Below are 19785 nucleotides of genomic sequence, written 5' to 3'. Positions count from 1 at the left end.
AGCTTTCTTTTGCCAATTGGGCCAGTAATACCGTGTTTCCCTGAAAATTAGACAGAGTCTTATTTCCTTTTGACCCCTGAAATAAGCACTTGGCCTTATTTTCGGGGAGGTCTTATTATTTTTGAGGTGCAGGAGGAGGCGAGTGTGGTCACCTCATGACTGCTGCTGTGCTATGTTGCAATATTTTTGGGGAGGGCTTATTAGCCCAATCAGGCTTTTGAGCACATGCGCTAATAAGCCTGATTGGGCTAATTATCTGGGGAGGTCTTATTTTTGGGGAAACAGGGTGCTTGCTGACATTGTAGTTCTATCTTGTTTTAGGTCTCTTTTGGGATCACTTTTTATCAAGTAGAATCCATTGTAAGACTGTCTTGGTCCACCTGCCATAAGTTCTTCTTGCTACGTGACCAGCCCATTTCCATTTCAATTATTTTACTCTCTTGATGCTATCATATACTTTCATTTGCATCTGAGTTCATGGTTCCATTTGCAGATGGACTCTAGGACTCTTGATTTCCATATATATATATATAATACACAAACTTGTATTCCAAGTTTATCCTTTTCCTTTTTCCTTTTTGGTACCTGCCTCACACATAACAATATGTTCTTATATTGAGATCTGTGAGGTAGACTTTAGAACATTTTACAACTACCAAATTGTAGAAACTGAAGCCAATTGTGGCTTCCTTTTTAATAAGTGGATGGGTTAACAGGTAGTCTGAAAAGAAACAAAACATGTCCTATGACTCACAGAGTTCACTGAGAAAAAATACAACACAGGTGGCAGCTGAGTGCACATTTCCCTCTTCTCATCCTGTCAGTAGCTCACTCCACCCTGCTTTCACCAGCTTAATTTCTCCTTTCATTTCTTATTTTTCACATCAGTCTCTCCCAATCTTTAAGTGCTTTTGTCATAAAGAAGAGCTGCTTCCTCACATTTCTTTTATGGCTTCTTGGAGTTTGCTTAATCTTTAGATATTTACAGAAAACAGACTTTGAAATTATTTCTATATTTTAGACATGTAATTAGAAAAAAAAAAGGCTAAGGCAAGCTTGCAGGGCATTACTTTGGAGATTCTTCCCAAACTCTTCTAAAATCAAAGCTCCCTCTGGCTCAGATGTTTAGGAAGGAAGAGGAAGGGGGAGCTTAGAAAGGAGAAGTCAGCAACATTCTGAGCAGCTGCCCAGCATTCTGCCCCGTAGGACACATCTGTTCCAGCATCTCTTGGGCTGGAAATGGTAAAAGGATAAATCTCAAAAGCTCCAGCTTGCACAATGAATAAATTTAAAGGAAATGGTTATTTTGTATGTTCTTAGGCAATAGTTCACCAAATGAATGGGATATCATGATATAAACATAAATAAGACAAACTAGCTGATACCCTGGTATTGCCCATGTATTTATTTATAGGGGAAAAATGTCTGGACCAAACATAATTTCTAATGTTAGATTCTCCCCCCCTTACCAGAGGGAGCCCCCTTGTGGAGTACTGTGAAGCCGTGACCATGGTAACTCCACTGTGCTGTACAGTAGAAGTGATTTTAAGGCACAACAGGCTGCATCTTAACAGAACACACACACACACAGGGGTTTTAGGGGAGTCTTACCTCCACAATATTTTTTTCCAGAGGGTAACTAATCTGTGTACCAAGTTTGGTTGAAATTGCTCGAGGCGTTCCAGAGTTATGCTGGAACACACACATAGCAATTTTTAGGTTGCAAAGTATCTTCCAATTAATGTAATGTATAAAATAATGATTAACAGTTTCAGCCATAGAACAAACTTCTGTTAATGAGTAAGCTGCCGTGACTCAGGGCTTTATCTATGTAATAAATTAGGGGTCTGCACGTACGCACGCACACCCACACTCCACACTCACACACTTATATATATATATGGTTAGAGCAGTGGGACAGTGGCTGGGTCAGTGCCAACAAGTGGAACCTTACTCTCCCTGTCCGGCAATTATGTGGGGCACAATATCCAAAAAGGATTTAAAGTGTTTGCACACTTGAAGGGCTGTGTAATAATTAACAGAAACTGCTTCCGCGCCAAGGTGAACATTTTTTAAGCTTTGACCTTAAACTGGGGAAAAGGTCTCACAATCCTTTAGCTCCATTTCAATTGTAGGGGTTTAGCAGAAAGGCATCAAGAAAAAAATTGGGACAGGCTAAGCATGACCATTCATCCATTTTGGATCCATTTAGGTTGAACAGGCATTCCTGTAAGTGAACAGGGGGCAGCTGTAAGATCTCCTTCCCACACCCAGTCTTCCCTGCTTTTCTTTTGATGTGATTTTTTTTTCACTAAGAGAAAAAAAATATTAATAGAGTGCTTGAGTGGGTAAAATTGAAAGGTATTTCCCTCCTTCCTGAAACCGTTATTCTTTAAGATTGATGTTTGATAGGAATTTAGCATGGCCAGGATTGAGATAGGCTATTATGACAGCTAGTAACGTGCTTATGGAGCTGGAACCATCTTATGTCCTCATTCAGTGCCTTCTTTAAAGGGGAAGAATAATGAGCAGTACACTACTTTCCTCATAAGATGATATTAGTTTAGATTCTTTGAGGTGGGATATATCTGCTTTTTTCTATTTAAAAATCTCATATCAAAATGATCGTATTTCCAAAGTAATAGTGGGATGGAACAGATAGTTTTGAGGCTAATTTTATGTCAGAAAAATTCTTCTTGGAAGAAATACACAGTGGAGTGGAGTCTTTGGTTCTCTTTGAGCTTGGTTGTTTTCATGAAGATATTTCATTATCCGGCTAGGTAACATCTTCAGTATGCAGAGAGCTATACACTTCAAGTTGTTCAGGTTTGAGCTGTATTTAGTAAAAAAAAAAAAAACTCTAGTTAGTTGAACCGGCTTGTGAAAAGTAAACATTTTTTGTTTTGTTCACTGTAGGTAAATTGGGCTCCTTCCTTCTTTAAAATCCAATTTGCAGATTCTGTGGAAGATTGTGAAAAAAGAAAAACATCCAGGAATGTCTCTTTCTTATGTTCTATATTTAATGAGATATTAAGAAAGGGAGTGAGTCAGAGCACTTCAATAACCACTGGGCTGATCTGGAGCTTGATTTATTTGTTTTTCATGTTGAATGAAATGTATGTTTATAAAAATCTGACTCATGTAGTAAAGGACAGATGTAACCCTGACTCCGCAAAGGCCATTTTATAAACTAGCTGATTTATATGGCCACTCTGAAATCAAGAAAACAAGTTTCGGATGTTTAAACTTGCCTGTGATTTGTGCCAGTAGTTCTCAAACTTCTATATTATGCAACCTCTCAGTCATCTTTAAAAGCATCTTATAACCTTGAAGTCAGTAACACAATGCCACAGATTCCATAGCACAAATGACCTGTTTTGATAGCCCATGGAATCCCAAAATGGAACGGAACGCTTTTGAATGAGAAAGTCATAGTCATATAAAATCTGGTAACATTACCATGTACTTGCCTGAAAGATTCCAAGATTTGAAGTTAAAAAACCAAATTTTCCCAAGTTTTAACTATATACTTATGGACTTGCACCAGAAACTATCAACATTATTTTGGAATGCCACTGTTCTTTATATCAAAAGTTGGGAACTTAGTTAAGCAAATATATTTGCTTAAGTCAAGCAAATATATTTGCTATAATGGTTTTGTATATTTCATAATATAGATGTGTAATTTAATAGTGACATTTAATTTGAATTTAAAAGGAAAATTTAATGGTGACTTTTTTCCCCTACATAACACTGTTTTTCAGCCTTCTGGACGAGAAGCTCGTCTCCCTGAAGTTTATTGCATTGTAAGCTGTCTTGGTTGCTTTGGACTATTTTCAAAGGTATGTTTTCTAAGTAGTCTGTTTCCCGAAATACAAAAAAAAAAATTAAACTCTTTGTTAGGTAGCATAGGCAAAAATAAATGTTCTGCTGTTCCTAATCTTGTTTCATCATAAGATTAGTTTTCTATATTTTTCTTCTGATCTTTCACAGAAAAAAAGGAAAGAAAGTCAGGCCCCTCATCCCAGATATTTGGGAGTTAGCTGTGGCTACTCATTGAGATATATTTTGTTCATTTAGAAAATTTTCACCATTATTAGAATGAAAAAGCAATATAGCATTTTAATTTGAATACAGAAAAAAGTAGCTCAGTTCAGATAATTCAGCTATTTTGAATTACTTGGTGTAAAAATGAACAATACAAGAAGCTTTGAGCTAAATTTAAAATGTCACTTCAGTCATAGTTTTCAAGATCAGATATAACTAAATTCACTATGCCTTCTCAATTAGTTTCCTCTTGTGAAAGGAGAATGAAAATGACTAGATCCATGTAGGTTCTTTAAGCTTGGCTTAACCATTATCTATCACGGTTACTATGTCTTTACCTTTGGTTCCTACACCTTGGTTCTGAGGATGAAATTCGTTTGAAGGAGACACATAATTCAGGAGGAGATGGTATCAGGACTTGTTCATCGCACATCATTACTTTGCTTAAGACTCTGCTGGTTTTGAATAATTTCAGGAGGAGGAAAGCCATGATCAAGAGTCGAGGTGGGAAGCTGTAAAATGATGGGTATCCTTTTTCTTACAGATTTTGGATGAAGTAGAGAAGAGGCGACAGATCTCTGCAGCAGTTGTCTACCCCTTCATGCAGGGCCTACGTGAATCTCCCTTCCCAGCACCAGGAAGAACTGTTACCATTAAAAGCTTCATTCCTGAATCTGGGACAGAGGTGTGTGCCTACTTGAAATACCTTTGGCTGATTCTAACATGACATGTAATTAAATGCTATAATTAAAGTCATTCTGTTAAGCAAATGTATAAACCAATACCTTCCAACAGGGTTTTAAGAAAAACAATTGAACGTCCATAGAATTAATAAGATTTGTTTGATTGATAGCAAGGAATAATCTGTAAAAATTCTGAGATGAGAGGACTGACTTCGATTTGAGAAAATATCAATCAGTAATATACCTTCCATATGTTTGCCCCTGCCCAATCCATAATGAATTGTTTACAAATATCTAGGGCTATTTCTCTAATTATTCTTTTTGCCTGATTGCATTCCAGAAGGAGCAATTGTGCTCAGTGTCATCTAAATTGCCTTTTGTTCCAAGGATTGAAATTGGTCTTCCAGGACTATTGGAATCAGGAAAAAGTGGCATTTAAGCCAATAAGGGAGTATTAACAATGTTGTCCATGGCTGTAGGCCTAAGAAATCCATCATAGCAGATGTCCAAAATGTATGTCTGCCTCCGCAGAGTTTATTTGGCTTTTATACAGTTTCAACAAGCAAAGCAAGAGCATAGGTAGCAACAGCATCTTATTGGCTCATTCTCCTTGTCAATCTCTAAGACCATACCAGCCAGGCTAGAATCTCACATAACTCCCTGGTAGTGCCTGATTCTACTATTTAGGTGAGCTCATAGATAGTTGAGATAATCGGTTACTAAGGCGCATAGCAGTTTGCTGTGCATGCCTGTACATAACCTTTGTATAACCTCTACACACTGGTCCACCTTTGGTTGTCCTGCTTCTATTTTAAGGGACACATTAAGTGTGCATCAGGGCACCTAGAAGAGTTTTTTGCAAAAACTTTGTGTGGCTCAAAGTGATTTATAATGAATAATGAAAGACAATCCCGGTCAGTACCAGAAAGTATTTGGGTCATAGGTTTTGCTATATAGAATTTCAGAGCTGCTTGTGTGCAGTCCCAACCTTTTACCTGGACACATTTCTTTATGGCTCTTGCATTCTTTTGTGCTTGTAAAACAACATATGCATCTTTGAAGCAATTGTGGCCTGGAACAATACCCCTGAGTATTCAATCATTTCATTCTATTTCATTTTTATCCCCTCGATAAGTCATTTAAATCTGTTTGGTTTCCTGGCAAGAACAAACATTTGGTTTTCTGATCATTAATTACCAGCAGATGGTTTTACAGTAATGGGTAAAAGACCTAAATGCAGAGCTGCACCATTAGCATACAGAAGAACAGAATATCCATTCCTGTAAACTTGGGAGTGGAAACCTGAATTCGATAATCTACTTGCTAAGAAGTTCAAATAGAGATTAAATACGGTGGGGGCTAAATTTTATCTAATTCCCTTTCAAATAGAGATTGGATTAGTCAAAATACTTAAAGGATTACTCCTAATTCTTTACAAAAACATGAAAAATGGCAGTTTGTCCTTCACTTGACATTTTCCTTCACCATCTTAGACAGGAAGGAGTTGCCACTAGTGACACTGTTTAACCTCAATGAGGTTGACAAATTAGGAAATGACCATTGAGGTTTTGAAACTGGTTTCATTGAAACAGAGACCTAAGAAACTGCTACAGCATGAAAGATTTAGAAGTAGGTATGAAAATATTTAATTAGTTGAGGATTGAGCAGATGAGAAGCTCCATTTTATGGTTTGCTTCCTGTATACCTGGAGCTCTACATGCATTGGATTGGAGAAGACATGCAGTATTGTGATTATATTCTGGACTGGAATCAGGAGATTCAGATTCAAATCTCCCCTTGATTACAGTATTCACTGGGTGGCTGTGGACTTTCCAGCCTAACAAGGGCCTTTGTGGGGATTAAATAACAGGAAGCTCCTATGCAGTGGTGGGATGCAACTGGTCAGTGGTGGGTTTCAAATTTTTTTAGAACCTCTTCTGTAGGTGTGGCCTGCTTTGTGGGAGTGGCTTGCTGGCCATGTGAACAGGTGGGAGTGGCTTGCCAGCCATGTGACCTAGTGGGAGTGGCTTGGCAGTCATGTGACTGGGTGGGCGTGGCCAACTTGTAAAATACGGTGAAACTCACTTAACAACGCTCTTGCTTAGCAACCAAAATGTTGGCTCAGAAACTCGGGCATTTGAAGCACACAAGTCTTAAAGCTGTCAAGTTACAAGACCCTTGCACCCCTAACCCTTTAGGAAAAAAAAACCAGGGGTGTTCAAACTTGACAGCTTTAAGACTTGTGGCCTTCAACTCCCAGAATTCCTCCTCCAGTTATGTTGGCTCAGAAACTCTGGCATTGAAGTGCGCAAGTCTTAAAGCTGTCAAGTTACAAGACCCTTGCACCCGTAACGCTTTAGAAAAAAACCCCCAGGAATGTTCAAATTTGACAGCTTTAAGACTTTAAGGTTTAGATAGGACTCTTAGAGGGCGGGCGGGGCGATTGGTGCGCCAGCCAATCAGTGAGCGGCAGGCAGGGCAAGCATGGTGCGGACGGGTGGGGGGAGGAAGCTGGAACCGGTTCTAAACAGCACGGTAGATTTGTGGAACCTCTTCTATAGAAGAGGGTAGAACTGGCAGGAACCCACCCTTGCAACTGGTTCAACAATTGGTTTGGTGAGCATGTGCTTTGTGTGCACCACTCAAAAACCGCTAATTTTAAGCTTAAAAACTTACTTTCTATGTCAGCACAGGTGAGTAAAACAGCTGACGCGAAGCACTCTGCTGTGTCGCGCGAATCAGCTGAGGTAAAAAACAGGGAAATATAGGACAGGAAAGGACAGGGGGGTGGGTGGGCAGGGCCAACTGCTCACCAGAACTACTGGTTCGCCTGAACCAGTCCGAGACGACTAAATCGCACTCCTGCTCCTATGTAGCCTACCTTGAGTTCCTAAGGAAAATACAAGATATGAATAAGTTGGACCACAGTGTGGTTTAGCAATGCACATTTTGGGCCGAGGGCTACTCTTGTTTTTTCAGTGGCTATGTGGAAAACTAGAATACAAGCTAAATTTTATTTTGTTTTATTTAAACATAAGTAAAATGAAATAAAATAGCATTTGATGGAATTAAATAATTTTATTTATTTAATATATTAAATTAAATTAATTTAATTTGCATTTAATAATTTTATGTCATATTAATTTGGTGGCTACTTTAAAACATATTCTTTATTACACCCAACAAAATAAAACACAGCAGAAGAACAATGTGAAACTTAATATAACCTATAATCATCTCTATATTAGCGTGTTTTTTGTTAACCAAGAGGAATTTCATGTAAAACTCATTCAGTCATCTAAGGAGTGAAGGCTGTTAGTATTTGCTAAGAGAACAGTATAATAAAATGTGAGTCAGTGATTCAGTATTCTCAGACAGACAGAAGCCCTTTTCACATAGAAGTTTCGCTAGAATTCACATATGACAACAAAACATCAGAATGCAATAATAGGAAACCGAACTTATGTCCTAATTGTATTTGGGTGGTATTTTGCCAGATTCAGTTTGCAATTGTACATTAAGGATCTTTGTTTAAGAAATATCATCTTTAAAAAATCTTTTTTAAAAATTGGAATGTGTTTTACTGTGAAGTATGATTTCCAGACATAAGAGAGGTTCTTGTGTAATTCATAGTTCTTTAGGGAGAGATCCAGTTTTTGTCCTCCTTGTCACAACAGCACAAGAATCCACCACAAAACACAGACTTTCCTTGCTTGGTTGCATTGTCTTCTGTGTGATTTGCTATACCGATTTCCTGTTTTGGTATTAGAGTTTTCTTTCTGTCAACTCTCAGATAATGACGTTTTGGTATTTGGTTTCCTGGCTTGCTCAGTGCTTTATGCAACTGGAGGAGTTTGATGGGGTGTGCAGAACATATTCTTCAAAAGCATCTGTATCTTTCTATTCGCCTTATATGGGCACAGAAAACGTCTTTGTATCAGCCTCATGTTGAACTGACTTTCTGGGAAAACAGATTATTTTAACCATTGTACTGCATCAACAAAATAGCAAAAGCCTGACAATTTGGGCAAGCCTTAATGAATAGCGGAGGGGTCAGATGGCATATTCAAGAAGAAGTGCAAAAACTCCTCTTCCAATTTTTTTTCAAATTACACATATTCTCCTCTCTCTCTCTCTCTCTCTCTCTCTCTCTCTCTCTCTCTCTCTCTCTCTCTCTCTCTCTCTCACACACACACACACACACACACACACTCACTCACTCACTCACTCTCTTTCACTCTCTCTCTCACTCACTCACTCTCTCTGTCTGTGTGTTTATGTATATGTATGTATCAAAAAGTTGATAGAATGTCTAATTTTGTAAATTCAGGATAGCCTGACCGATATTGAGGAGAGCTGTGTTTGTTTATGATACGGTAGTCAAAAGTCAGAACGATTTAGTTAGTATCTTTTCCAACTCAGAATTGGGTTAAATTGCATAATATTAGCTACAATTCTCTTCATCAACTCACTGAGGCACTTGATAAAGTGAGATGTACAGTAACTCTTGACATTTTATGAAAATATATGATTTTTAGTAAAGTGTTATCAGGTGCTTCCAGACTTTTGTCACAATTAGAAAAACACTTGTTAATTTAAACAGTGGCTTATTTGAGCTAAGCAGAATAGACACATTTTATTTTAATATGGATTTAGATGAAAACATATTTTAGACTTACCAGAGTTCCCCCAAATTTATACATAATGTAGAACTCGGACATACCACAGGCAAATATGTGAACCTGAAGCTTGTTACATTTACCTCATTGCACTAAGCCATATTTTAGCGTTGCCTCCTATTTTAGGTACTAAGGGCATAATTACAGCTGTCATAACCATTTATTCAGAACTGGAAAAAAGATGTCTCTTAATCCCAGTGAAAAATATTATTTTTTTAGACAAACGGTATTCAACCATGATTACTATGTTAACTTGATCCTGTTGTCATGTTTTTAGCAAATTGAGCTGACCCGACCATTGGATTCTCACCTGGAGCATGTGGAATTTCAAGCCCTTTTAAAGTGCCTCAGTCCTGAGAAGATACTTCTGATATTTGCCTCTGTAGTTCTGGAGAGACGGATAGTCTTCCTGGCTGATGAGCTTAGGTAAACGCTAAGCCTAAGGGATCAATTTTGGGCTTGTCCCATTGAAATCAAAAAGTCAGTTATGCTTCAGCAGTCAGTAGAACTGGAGCATAGCATATACTCTGGATTAGGTTTCCATTTTATAACTTGTTATTATTTTGGTTTATTCATCTGTGAAATATCCACATGGCAGATGGACAAATACATACAAGTTTCCTTTTTATACCCTGTTTCCCTGAAAATAAGCCGTCCCCTAAAATATTTAAACACATGTGCAGCCAGTCCCTGCCATTTCCTGGAGGGGAGGGGGGAAAATGTCCCCACATGCCCCAAGCACCCCACATGAACCTGCCATTCACGCGGAATGGCTGCTCCCACAAACCCTAGCTCCCACGCCCCTTCTCTTAGTGGCAGCCGCAAAAAGAGCAGCAGGCCGAGCAACGCTACGGCTGGCAAGAGTGTGCCAGAAACAGAGACAGAACATGCGTCCCTCTCAGCTGAGCCGTGAGCTGCGGGCCGAGGTTAAGGGGCCTCCTGCAACTCAAAAATAATAAGACCTCCCCGGATATAAGGCCAAGTGCTTATTTTGAGGATCAAAATAAAATAAGACCCTGTCTTATTTTCAGGGAAACACGGTATGTATAACAAAAGTATTTCGATATGACCTGCTAGTTGGGACATTATAAGGTTAAGTTAGACAGGATATTCTTTATTGACATAGTCTTTATTGGCCAAATGTGATTCGGCACACAAGGAATTTGTCTCCGGTGCATAAGCTCTCAATGTACATACAAAACAACAAAGTGATAAATCATAAAATAAAAACAACAAAGTAATCAATTGTAAGGCATCAATAGGAGAAGATATAGGAAAGATGAGAAGGATAATAGGAATACAGCCCTACTCTATGGGTAAATATCCTTAGGCATAAGACAGTGCTGTGGGAATTAGGCGTTTGGCCGAGGGATGGCAGAGGGGAAAAACTGTCTTTGTGTTTGTTATTTTGTTATGCAATACCCTGTAGAGGTATTGTGAGGGGAGGAGTTGAAATAGTTTATGTCAGGATGTGTGGGATCTGTAGATATTTTCTGAACCCTCTCTCTGGCTCATGCAGTATACAGATTCCTAATGGAAGGCAGTCTGACTGCAGTTGTTTTTTTCTACAATCCTAACTATCCATTGAGATCTGCACCTGTCCTTTAAAGTTTTTAGTAAAACTTTTAGATTGGAAGGTTTTCTTAGAGGTTTTCGCAATGAATCTGTTGCATTTATAAAACCATACCTTTCCCATTTTGGGATTTCCATCAAGAGAGTTCCCCATCTATGAAACAGCAGGGCAGCGACAAAGAAGGATCTCATTGATTCAGGAGCTGGCTATATCTTTGTTCTTGCTCTGTCCAAAGGGCAGCAAAAGGTCGGGGGAAGCATTTTATTTACAGTTCTGGAGCTATTGGAGATAGCAAGTTTCCCTGGTCCTTGCTAAGAATAATTGCAGAATGAGGTAGAAATATATTTTACTGTTAGGAGCATAATTACATTTGTATATTTTTAAAATCAGTTATCCAGTATTGTAATCAATCCTTTAAGACAGCAGTGACAATGTATTTAAACAATGAAATAATAAACATGCTAAGGGTATTTACGAACCAAAGTAAACTGATTATTTAGATACTTTGCTTAGCTTTAAAATATTATTTAATATTTTACTTTGTAATATTGGCTTCCTTTCAGCTCCCTCTCCACGTGCATTCACTCAGCTGCTGCTCTTCTTTATCCATTTACTTGGGCCCATACATACATCCCAGTGGTTCCAGAGACACTTCTCAGCACAGTCTGCTGTCCTACACCATTTATGGTTGGGATCCAAAAGCGTTACCTGGCAGAGGTTCTGGATCAGCCTATGGAAGAGGTACAGCCTTGCATGTTTCCAAAGATAGTTGAATGGACCAAACAGTTGCTATATCTGTCAGTGTTCCTGAAAACCCCAACTCCAATGAAACTCAGAGACAGGCATTTTCACAAAGCTCCCATTTATTTGAGCAGGTATAAAGGCAAATCTGGGAAAACCTGAATCTGAAAGTTCCGGGTTTTCCCTCAGTAAGTCAAAAGTCCAAACCTATCCCATTCACCCATCAGTCCATCACATGGTCCAATCCCAATCCGTTGCAACTCGAGACATCACTCCAACTACTCCTTCTCCAGATGCAGGAATACCCTGACCTTGACCGAAAAGAAGAATGCTATTTTATCTAACTACACCCCCTCTACTAAATCCCCCCTGCTGCTTTCCCAGGCACAACAATGTGACAGCATGGAAGTATCTGGTGTTAATATGGCTTCCAAAGCTGACAATATCTCTGTGACAAACACCAGCACAAAGATTGGCTGTAGTGATATTTCTGTATGTTCTTAATATTCCTAATCATCCCTATCAATTACTTAGACTACTACATCCCTATTAAAACCTACTGTTTACCCAAAGTAGTGTGGTGAGAACCTTTGGTTGCTTGATAGGGCAGCAGTCCCCAACCTTTATGGCTTGGCGGGCCAGTGCGGGGGATTGGGAGGGTTGTTTGTTAGGACAGCAGTCCCCAACTTTTATGGCTTGGTGGGCCAGTGGGGGAGGGGGGGTTGGAGTGGCGAGAGAGAAACTCACCCATGCAACAGGTGGGCTGGTGCGTGTGTGTGCACCGGCCTTTCACTCGAGTGAATCGCCGGCCTGCCATGCAAGCAACTCGACTCATGGGCAGCAGACTAGTGTGAAAAGCCTGCTGCTTGTGCAAATTGAGCTGTGCATGCGTATGCTGGCTCACCACTTGTCTGAACTGGCCGTGGTCTGGTAGTAGGTCACAGCCCAGGGGTTGGGAATCCCTGTATTAGGGCACTCTGGGAGGATGATTAACACACTGGGCTTTTAGTTGTTGTCATATAGTTTTTGTGATTTACTGTTGCCACACAGTTTAAACATGGGTGGCCCTACAAATACATAAATCTAAGTACTGCTTCCTTTTTAGGTGTTGCTTGTAGATCTGTCCCAAGGAGTATTCTTAAAAATGGTAAGTTCCATCCAAGTCCTATATTGTAACCACTTGTGGTACTTAGATCTGCACTCCTAAGCAATGGTGTAAAATCCATTCTGTTCACTTCTGCGAATTTTAGGGCTGTCATTCTCTGTCTCTGTCTGCCTCCCTCTCCCTTCCTATCCCTACACACACACACGCACACACACACGCACACACACACCTATTTATAATAGCCACTGAAAGCTACAGGGCAAAATTGTAGCTAGATTACTAGAACTGATCAAGATAAAATGTCCCCCTTTTAGGAGCTAGTTCTTTTAAAAATACAAAATGGGCAAATTAATTTTGTAGATTTGGTACTAAATTCGGGCACTATTATTTTGGTTATGTGGTTATGTGGTTATGTGGGTTAGACAGCATCACCACCAGATGGATTCATAACTGGCTGACCAACCACACTCAGTGTGTAGTCCTCAATGGAACTGCATCTACATGGAGGGAAGTATGCAATGGAGTACCCCAAGGCTCTGTTTTAGGCCCAGTACTCTTCAACATCTTCATCAATGATTTGGATGCGGGAATAAATGGGGAACTCATCAAATTTGCAGATGACACCAAGCAGGCAGGAATAGCCAACACTCCAGAAGATAGGCTAAAGATACAGAAGGATCTTGACAAACTTGAACATTGGGCACTATCTAATAAAATGAAATTCAGTGGTGAAAAGAGTAAGGTTCTACATTTAGGCAACAAAAACGAAATGCACAGGTACAGCATAGGTGGTACTTTCCTCAATAGTAGTAACTGTGAGAGGGATCTTGGAGTCCTAGTGGACAACCATTTAAATATGAGCCAGCAGTGTGCAGCAGCTGCCAAAAAAGCCAACACAGTTCTAGGCTGCATAAACAGAGAGATAGAATCAAGATCACGTGAAGTGTTAATACCACTTTATAATGCCTTGGTAAGGCCATACTTGGAATACTGCATTCAGTTTTGGTCACCACAGTGTAGAAAAGATGTGGAGACTCTAGAAAGAGTGCAGAGAAGAGCAACAAAAATGATTAGGGGACTGGAGACTAAAACATATGAAGAACGGTTGCAGGAACTGGGTATGTCTAGTTTAATAGAAAGAAGGACTAGGGGAGATATGATAGCAGTGTTCCAATATCTCAGGGGTTGCCACAAAGAAGAGGAAGTCAAAGTATTTTCCAAGGCACCTGCGGGTAGAACAAGAAGCAATGGGTGGAAATAATCAAGGAGAGAAGCAACTTAGAACTGAGGAGAAATTTCCTGACAGTTAGAACAATTAATCAGTGGAACAGCTTGCCTCCAGAAGTTGTGAATGCCCCAACATTGGAAGTCTTTAAGAAGATGTTGGATAGCCATTTGTCTGAAATAGTACAGGGTTTCCTGCCTAGGCAGGGGGTTGGACTAGAAGACCTCCAAGGTCCCTTCCAACTCTGCTATTGTATTGTATTGTATTATTGTATTTTGGAGCACCCTACGGTAATTAAAATGAAGCCAGAAGCATATTCAATAAATGAAAATGTCTATAGTTCAGGGTTGAACTACGAACTTATTGATGCCATCTGGGCTTGGTTGTTTGTTTGCAGAGATTTCATTATCCAAATAGGTAATATAATCAGTGCTTGAAGATGTTATTAAGTTAGGTAATTATCATCTTCTAGCAGGTAATCAAGCTCAGAGAGCACCAAGTCTCCACAAAATTAATGTTGTCTAGTCCTGATTTGTGCTCTCTTGATATCTTTTCTTTATTACCTATTTCCTATGACATGCTTTATTTTCAGAAAATTCTTCATCCTCATCATCTAAATTCCAACTTGCCCGAATTCTTCTTGATGCTCTGTCAGGATCAAGGGATAACTATGTAGAGGGCAGCCTATCTGTAACCCATGCTAAAAATAGCTTTAGTGCATGGGTGTCAAACTTGCCATGTCACGTTGCCGTCACATGACGTATCACGGTTTTCCCCTTCACGGAGCTGGGGTGGGTGTGGCCTCCATGTGATGCATCTGGCCCTCAGGCCGCCAGTTTCATACCCCTGCTTTAGTGAGTTAACAGTAAGACCAGTTTCTTCTTGAGTAGGCCTCCAGGTGTTGTGAAGAACTGTGAATCTTTCACTATGCTGCAATAGTTGGCTACTGATGTAACTTCCCTCTTAAATAATTCTACAGGTTGGAGATGAGGAGGAGATTTTGCCACCCAAGTTGAGAAGTGAAATGTTGCAGTCTTTGCCAACAATGAACAACAACATTCAGAGTAAGTTCATTCTCTGTACCAGCCTTGCCTAGCTGGCTGTCTTTTATCATCATTAGAACTCAGATCCCCTAATTCCCCTCTACTATGGCTATTGGTTGGAAACTGTGGGAAGAAACACAACATATTTGAAGGTATCAGGTTGGAGGAAGATGCTTGAAGCATAGAAGACAATGGGTTTTAATAAATGTGTGTGTATGATGAGATTTGTGCTGTTTGCTAACGTAAAAATAACTCTTGGAATAAATAGTTCATATGAAGCAGAACATTATATGTGTAACTTGTCTTAAGTATCCTATATCGTTTCACTTAGAGAGATGTTCTGTCAAGAATAAGGAAAGGTTTCTGAAGCATTAGTCAGCATCTCCTTGGTATAAGAAAAAAATGTTTTATGTTATCAGAAGTGGCTGCAGATGCCTAAATTCAGGAAATTTTTTTAAAATGTGTGGCACTGAGAAAATGAAAGTGTATTTAGACTAGCTGCATAAAAGAAGTATGTAGCTTATTTGTAAATGGATACCTTCTTTATTTCTCTTAAGAAATTTTGTAGAAAATTATAAACTGAAATTACAGACTTGTTATTTTTTAAAAGGATCCTAGCTTTATTTAAATCTCATTATAATCCTAACAAAAATGTTGTCCTTGAATAATTAAAATGTTGGCCTCAATCAGTAGTAGATAATGAACAGATGAACTTATATATTGCCATTTTCTTTAAGAAAGAACTGAAGAAGCTTCTTGGATGAGAAGCGAAACAAGAAAGGAAAAACAAAGAGAGTCCAGTTGCCACTTGAAAAAGCACCCTTGGGTTTAAAGAAGCAGCTGTGATGTTAGAGATGTGATGTTTTCTTGTTCTGGCTTTGTTCTGGTTCCATGTGTTGGTTCATGGTTTGACTATGAGAGGCAGCTTGTTTTAAGAGTGAATACAACCAAACAGAAGACCATTTTCATTTTTGTGTTACCCGATTATCTGCGAAGGAAACATGATTTGAAATCCAATAGGTTCTGGAGAACCAGTAGTGGCAATTTTGAGCAGTTTGGAGAACCGGTAGCGGCAATTTTGAGTACTTTGGAGAACCGGCAAACACCACCTCTGGCTGGCTCCAGAGTGGGGTGGGAATGGAGGTTTTGCAGTATCCTTCCCCTGCCATGTCCCACGCCCACCAAGCCACACCACACCCACCAAGCCATGCCCACAGAACCAGTAAAAAAAATGAATTTTACTACTGGTTAGCAATGTTCCCTCTAATTTTTTTTCAATGTGAGCAGAAAAGTATAGAGTTTGAGCGGCACATTTTCATGCCTGAGCACCTGAATTTTTTTCACAGATGTCACCTAAGACAACAACGAAATCAGTATTATTTGAAACTCAAAAGTTATGTTTCTTCAAGGTACCCGCTTAATTCAAATAATATCAGTATCACTTAACAACGCTCCTGCTTAGCAACCAAAATGTTGGCTCAGAAACTCTGGCATTTGAAGCACGCAAGTCTTAAAGCTGTCAAGTTACAAGACCCTTGTACCCCTAATCCTTTAGGGGAAAAAACCCAGGGGTCTTCAAACCTGACAGCTTTAAGACTTGTGGACTTCAATTCCCAGAATTCCTCCTCCAGTCATGTTGGCTCAGAAACTCTGGCATTTGAAGTGTGCAAGTCTTAAAGCTGTCAAGTTACAAGACCTTTGCACCCCTAACCCTTTAGAAAAAAGACCCCAGGGGTGTTCAAACTTGACAGCTTTTAAGACTTGTGGACTTCAATTTCCAGAATTCCTCCTCCAGTCATGTTGGCTCAGAAACTCTGGCATTTGAAGTGTGCAAGTCTTAAAGCTGTCAAGTTACAAGATCCTTGCACCCCTAATCCTTTAGGGAAAAAACCCCAGGGGTCTTCAAACCTGACAGCTTTAGGACTTGTGGACTTCAACTCCCAGAATTCCTCCTCCAGTCCTGTTGGCTCAGGAACTCTGGCATTTGAAGCATGGAAGTCTTAAAGCTGTCAAGTTACAAGACCCTTCCACCCCTAGAAAAAAAACGCAAAGGTCTTCAAACCTGACAGCTTTAAGACTTGTTGACTTCAACTCCCAGAATTCCTCCAGTCATGTTGCAGCGACGTCATCTGCGTGGATCTGCTCCATCTTTGCTTTCTTCATCGTGGGCAGGGCTGCTGCTGAAGATGCCGACGAGCTGGCACCAGAATAATTGCTGCCACCTCCTCCTCCAACAGCACCACCACATTTGCACCTGAGCTGAGCTCCGTGTTACCCCTGCCCCCTCCTCCTCCTCTGTGCTTTTGAGGAGCCATGAGGCTTTTTTTCCCCTGCTCCCCCCCGCCTTCCTACTGGCTCCTGCAGCCTCATGGCTCCTCAAAAGCACGGCGGAGGAGGAGGAGGGGGCAGGGGTAACGCGGAGCTCAGCTCAGGTGCTCCGAGCAGAGGGGAGGCGGCGCTGCCATGCGCGGGGATGCCGGTTGGAGCTTTGGCGGTTTTAATTTAGCCGCAGCGCCGGGCGCCAAATCCGGCAGTGCTGTTAGAGGAAGAGGAGGAGGTGGTGGCAGCAGTTCTTCCGGTGGCGGCGGGGGCTTTGGGGCTTCACAACTACCTTCAGTCGCCCCGTGCTCCTCAAAGCAAGTCCGGGGAAGTCCTTTACGGGCAGCCCATTCTAGCTGCCTGCAAAGGACCTCCCCAGCTTCCGGAGCCTGTGGCAATAGAAATCACTGCGCGGCAGTTGAAAACTGCTGCGCGGTGTTTTCTTGCCACCTGTGCGGCCGCGCAGCCGCGCACCTTAGAGGGAACAGTGCTGGTTAGTATGTAGAATTTGAATGCTGGAAACTAAAACATTGTTAACTAAACAGAACCCTAAAGCACACCTTTTGTTGTGCAGAGAAATTGAAAGATACAGTACTTAGAAAAAGATAAGACCTATCCATTGGGTTAATTGTTATCACTGAAGAAAAGTCATCACTCAAGAGTTTGTTCTGAGATATCTTATTGAAGGTATAGCAGGGCAGTGTTTTTTTGCAGTTCCTGCATTATTGGAGTTCCAAAGTCAAAAGTATAATGATTATTCTAATTAAAAAAGATAAGGACTGGCACATTACTTTAGATTAATCATCTACATCATGTTCATTTATACTTGACAGGTACTTTCTGGGCTACCAGATTCAGGTAGAACTGGTCTATCCAGGCCATTTATTTCAAAGTAATATTGACAGAGCCACCTCTTGCATGACAATAATAGTGATTAGGTGAGCAGTAGTAAAACACTTTTTTCTCAGAGACAGAACTCTCTATGTATTGAGGAAGACAATCAAAATAGACTTTTCTGCAGAGCATTTAAGGGGTAATGCTGTGAATTTTATTGAGGGTTTAGATAGCATTAGAGTATTGAGTTTTAGGGTATGTTGATTTTTTTGTTTGTTTTAGGTGTTGGATGTTATGCGTATACTTGTAAACTTCAGAAATTCTATGTGGAATCAGTTGTAGCACTGTAAGCACTATAAATACATATATAATATTTCACTAAAGTAATAAGGTAAATATTTTAGTCTTTCTTTTACTGTACCACTGAAATGTTTCAGGAGAAAAATAATGAAATGTTTGATGATACAGCTGATGCTCATTTTATGTTAGATATTATGATTATAGCTTTCTCCATGTGAGAAGATCATGATATATTGAAGGTAGTGATGGAAAGAACCCAATAGGAGAATGATAAATTTAACTTAAATAATATCCAGTCTTGGGTGAATGAGATACATGAGCATTTCATCAGAAGTAATTAAAAACGTAAGGTTGAACTAATAAGCCATTAGTGGGATGCTCAGATTTCTTGCACAGTATATTCCCAATGAAGCAGAAATAACAACTCTATTGAGATAACTGCTATGTAATAATAACATATGGCAATGATTTGTAGATTAGGGTAGGGCACTGCAAGATATAAAAACAATATTGTATATAGTAAAATTTTATGATCTTAGAAAATCAGTTATTCAGTCAACCACATCTAAGAATGGTTAGCCGCTTGCTTTCTTTAAAAAAAAAATTCCATCATGAACTTTAACTGAAGCAGAATAAAGTATGGCTAGGTTTAGAAAAAATTGCCATTGGATCTAAGATATATCATCAATATTCCTGATTTGTATCAAGAATACAAATCTGTATTATAATACAACTTTAGAATATAAATTTAGGCTGACCTAAAATGGTTTTGCAGATGCTTGGGAAGATAGTGGCTTGTTCCATGTTCAAAACAAAATATTGGCCTAAGTTTGTATTCACCTTTTTGAGAAATTTATCTTTCAGTTCTCCATCAAAATGTAAAGGTAGATTAGTTGAATTCATTACCCAAATCAATATTTGGAATGACAGGCTTTTACTTGGGTAGTACCATCAGAATGGCTTAGAAATGTTTAAACTAACTAGAACCTGTTTTGCAACAATTACATTGGTCTATGAAAGATTTAATTTCTGTATAAGGTATCTTGTGATGGCTGGGAGTAAGATTATTGTCCATAGTAATATGAAAACAGAAATGCTTAGTTGCTTTCATAAATTACATCAAGAGTTGCATTATGTGTCAGTAATTTGGAAACTCTGCATTTAGCAAGGATGACGCACTATGTAGAAAATGTGCTGAACAGTGCAAGCTTTGTCTAGAGCAGGGGCAAGTAACAA

General features: G+C 39.6%; 1 protein-coding gene across 1 annotated transcript in view; it reads left to right on the top strand.

The window, feature by feature from the left end:
* DENND2D (DENN domain containing 2D) overlaps positions 1-19785 on the top strand; it is a 52321-nt gene that overhangs the window by 22136 nt on the left and 10400 nt on the right. Inside the window, exons 5-10 of the mRNA XM_081946983.1 lie at positions 3765-3842; positions 4592-4732; positions 9687-9835; positions 11546-11723; positions 12829-12870; positions 15033-15117. Coding sequence (XP_081803109.1) covers positions 3765-3842; positions 4592-4732; positions 9687-9835; positions 11546-11723; positions 12829-12870; positions 15033-15117 — 673 coding nt within the window. The remainder of the gene's footprint in view (positions 1-3764; positions 3843-4591; positions 4733-9686; positions 9836-11545; positions 11724-12828; positions 12871-15032; positions 15118-19785) is intronic.

Source organism: Natrix helvetica (genome assembly GCF_964273705.1).
Source record: "Natrix helvetica genome assembly, chromosome: 3".
In the NCBI taxonomy this organism is placed as follows: domain Eukaryota; kingdom Metazoa; phylum Chordata; class Lepidosauria; order Squamata; family Natricidae; genus Natrix; species Natrix helvetica.
This window is presented reverse-complemented; position numbering and strand designations above follow the sequence as displayed.